The sequence below is a fragment of the Phalaenopsis equestris genome, unplaced genomic scaffold (genome assembly GCF_001263595.1).
Source record: "Phalaenopsis equestris unplaced genomic scaffold, ASM126359v1 Scaffold001267, whole genome shotgun sequence".
NCBI classification, from domain to species: Eukaryota; Viridiplantae; Streptophyta; class Magnoliopsida; order Asparagales; family Orchidaceae; genus Phalaenopsis; species Phalaenopsis equestris.
The window spans coordinates 62,721-64,285 of record NW_018165706.1 but is presented as its reverse complement, the minus strand read 5'-3'; the positions used below and the strand labels follow the sequence as shown (position 1 = coordinate 64,285).

Here is a 1,565-nt window from a genome sequence, read left to right as displayed (position 1 = left end):
TTAAATATATATTTAATATAAGGAAACTACATTTGAGTCCGGTGGGCCCCAAATATCTTTTCCCCTTTGCGCTCTAACATCTATGATAGGGTGTGTGCACCTTGTGTCTAATATTCCGAGCCCTTGCACCACTATAAGATCGAACCCTTGACCTAAGGGGACTTACAGTGACCCCGCCACCAACAGGCCAAGGCTTGTCGTGCGAGCACGTGCGCACGCACGCACGCACACACACACACGGTGAGATCAAACCCTTGACCTGAGGGGACTTACAGTGACCTCACACACACAAATATGCATATCTTGAAACAAAACCGAGTTGATCCTTGCCATGGAACGTAGGATGAACGGCTGTTGGTTTCAACCTTTAACATCATACGTTTGAATGATCAGGGTTGTCAAAACGATTCTTTGTTCGTGAAATGCTCGTGTTCTGCTCGCTAAGCAAACGAGTAGAACACGAACACATTTTTTTATTCGAAATATAAACAAGTCGAACATAAACAGTACTATTTTTTAACGAGCCGAACACAAACTCTACTTGGGACTAGCTCGTTTTGGGCTCATTTACAAGAAAAAGTATTGCATATGGACACTGTATGCAGAGATGCATGCGATGTCCGATCCTGACCGTAGATCACGGTAATCTACGATCATGATATATTTCGGTAGGCCACACTTAAACTTTTTTTTAAAAAAAAAATCGAAATACATGCTGACGGTCAGGATCGGACACCTCGGTATGCAATAATTTTTCCATTTACACAGCCTACTCCTGCGGCAGCGTAAAGTGCCGTAAAATTTAGAAAATTGAAGTTTAGATGTTGAATGCTTGAATACATAGAAATTGAGTGATATGAATGCAAAATTTCAATTTTTGAATTTTTTATCCTAAAATTTTCAGATTTGAATTGGGACTTGAGAAGCCGGAGCCAAAGAGGGCTGTGGAGAGCGCATTGACAATCGGCTTCTCATACATCGCCGGCGGATTGGTGCCGCTGCTTCCTTACATGGTCGTCCCTACTGCTCAGAAGGCGCTGGTCATATCGGTCGTTGTTACGCTTGTTGCTCTTCTCTTCTTCGGCTACATCAAAGGCCGTTTCACGGGCAACCGCCCACTGCTTAGCGCATTCCAGACCACGTTTATCGGCGCCGCTGCTTCAGCTGCAGCCTTCGGCATGGCGAAGGCCGTGCAGGCTGTGCGAATTCAGAATTAAATGAGCAGGAGGAGCTTTTATCAATCTAAATTTGTTTTCAATTGCATGCTTTGTCGAAGTTGTGGTTTGATTTTTCCACCATGATGAGCTATGTATTATCGATCTAGTTCATCGGTTTGTGTTCTTTTGCTTATGATTTTGATATATATATACATATTTGATATCTAAACTGTTGGTTTTGTGTTCTGCATGCTTCGTCGAAGTTGCAGTTTGATGGCATGTTTTTTATTGGCTTTAATCTAAACATTAAAAAATAAATAATTAAGTCCAAATCAAAATTTATTGCATTTCTTCGCAATTCCTCACTCTATCAATCCAGAAAACATATATATATTAAATTATTATTTT

General features: G+C 41.2%; 1 protein-coding gene across 1 annotated transcript in view; it reads left to right on the top strand.

Moving 5' to 3' along the window:
• The window catches only part of LOC110033717 (vacuolar iron transporter 1.1), a 2,691-nt gene extending 1,362 nt beyond the window's left edge, over nucleotides 1-1,329 (top strand). The window contains exon 4 of the mRNA XM_020737775.1: nucleotides 905-1,329. Coding sequence (XP_020593434.1) covers nucleotides 905-1,217 — 313 coding nt within the window. The 3' untranslated portion in view covers nucleotides 1,218-1,329. The remainder of the gene's footprint in view (nucleotides 1-904) is intronic.
• The last annotated feature ends 236 nt before the right edge of the window (nucleotides 1,330-1,565 follow it).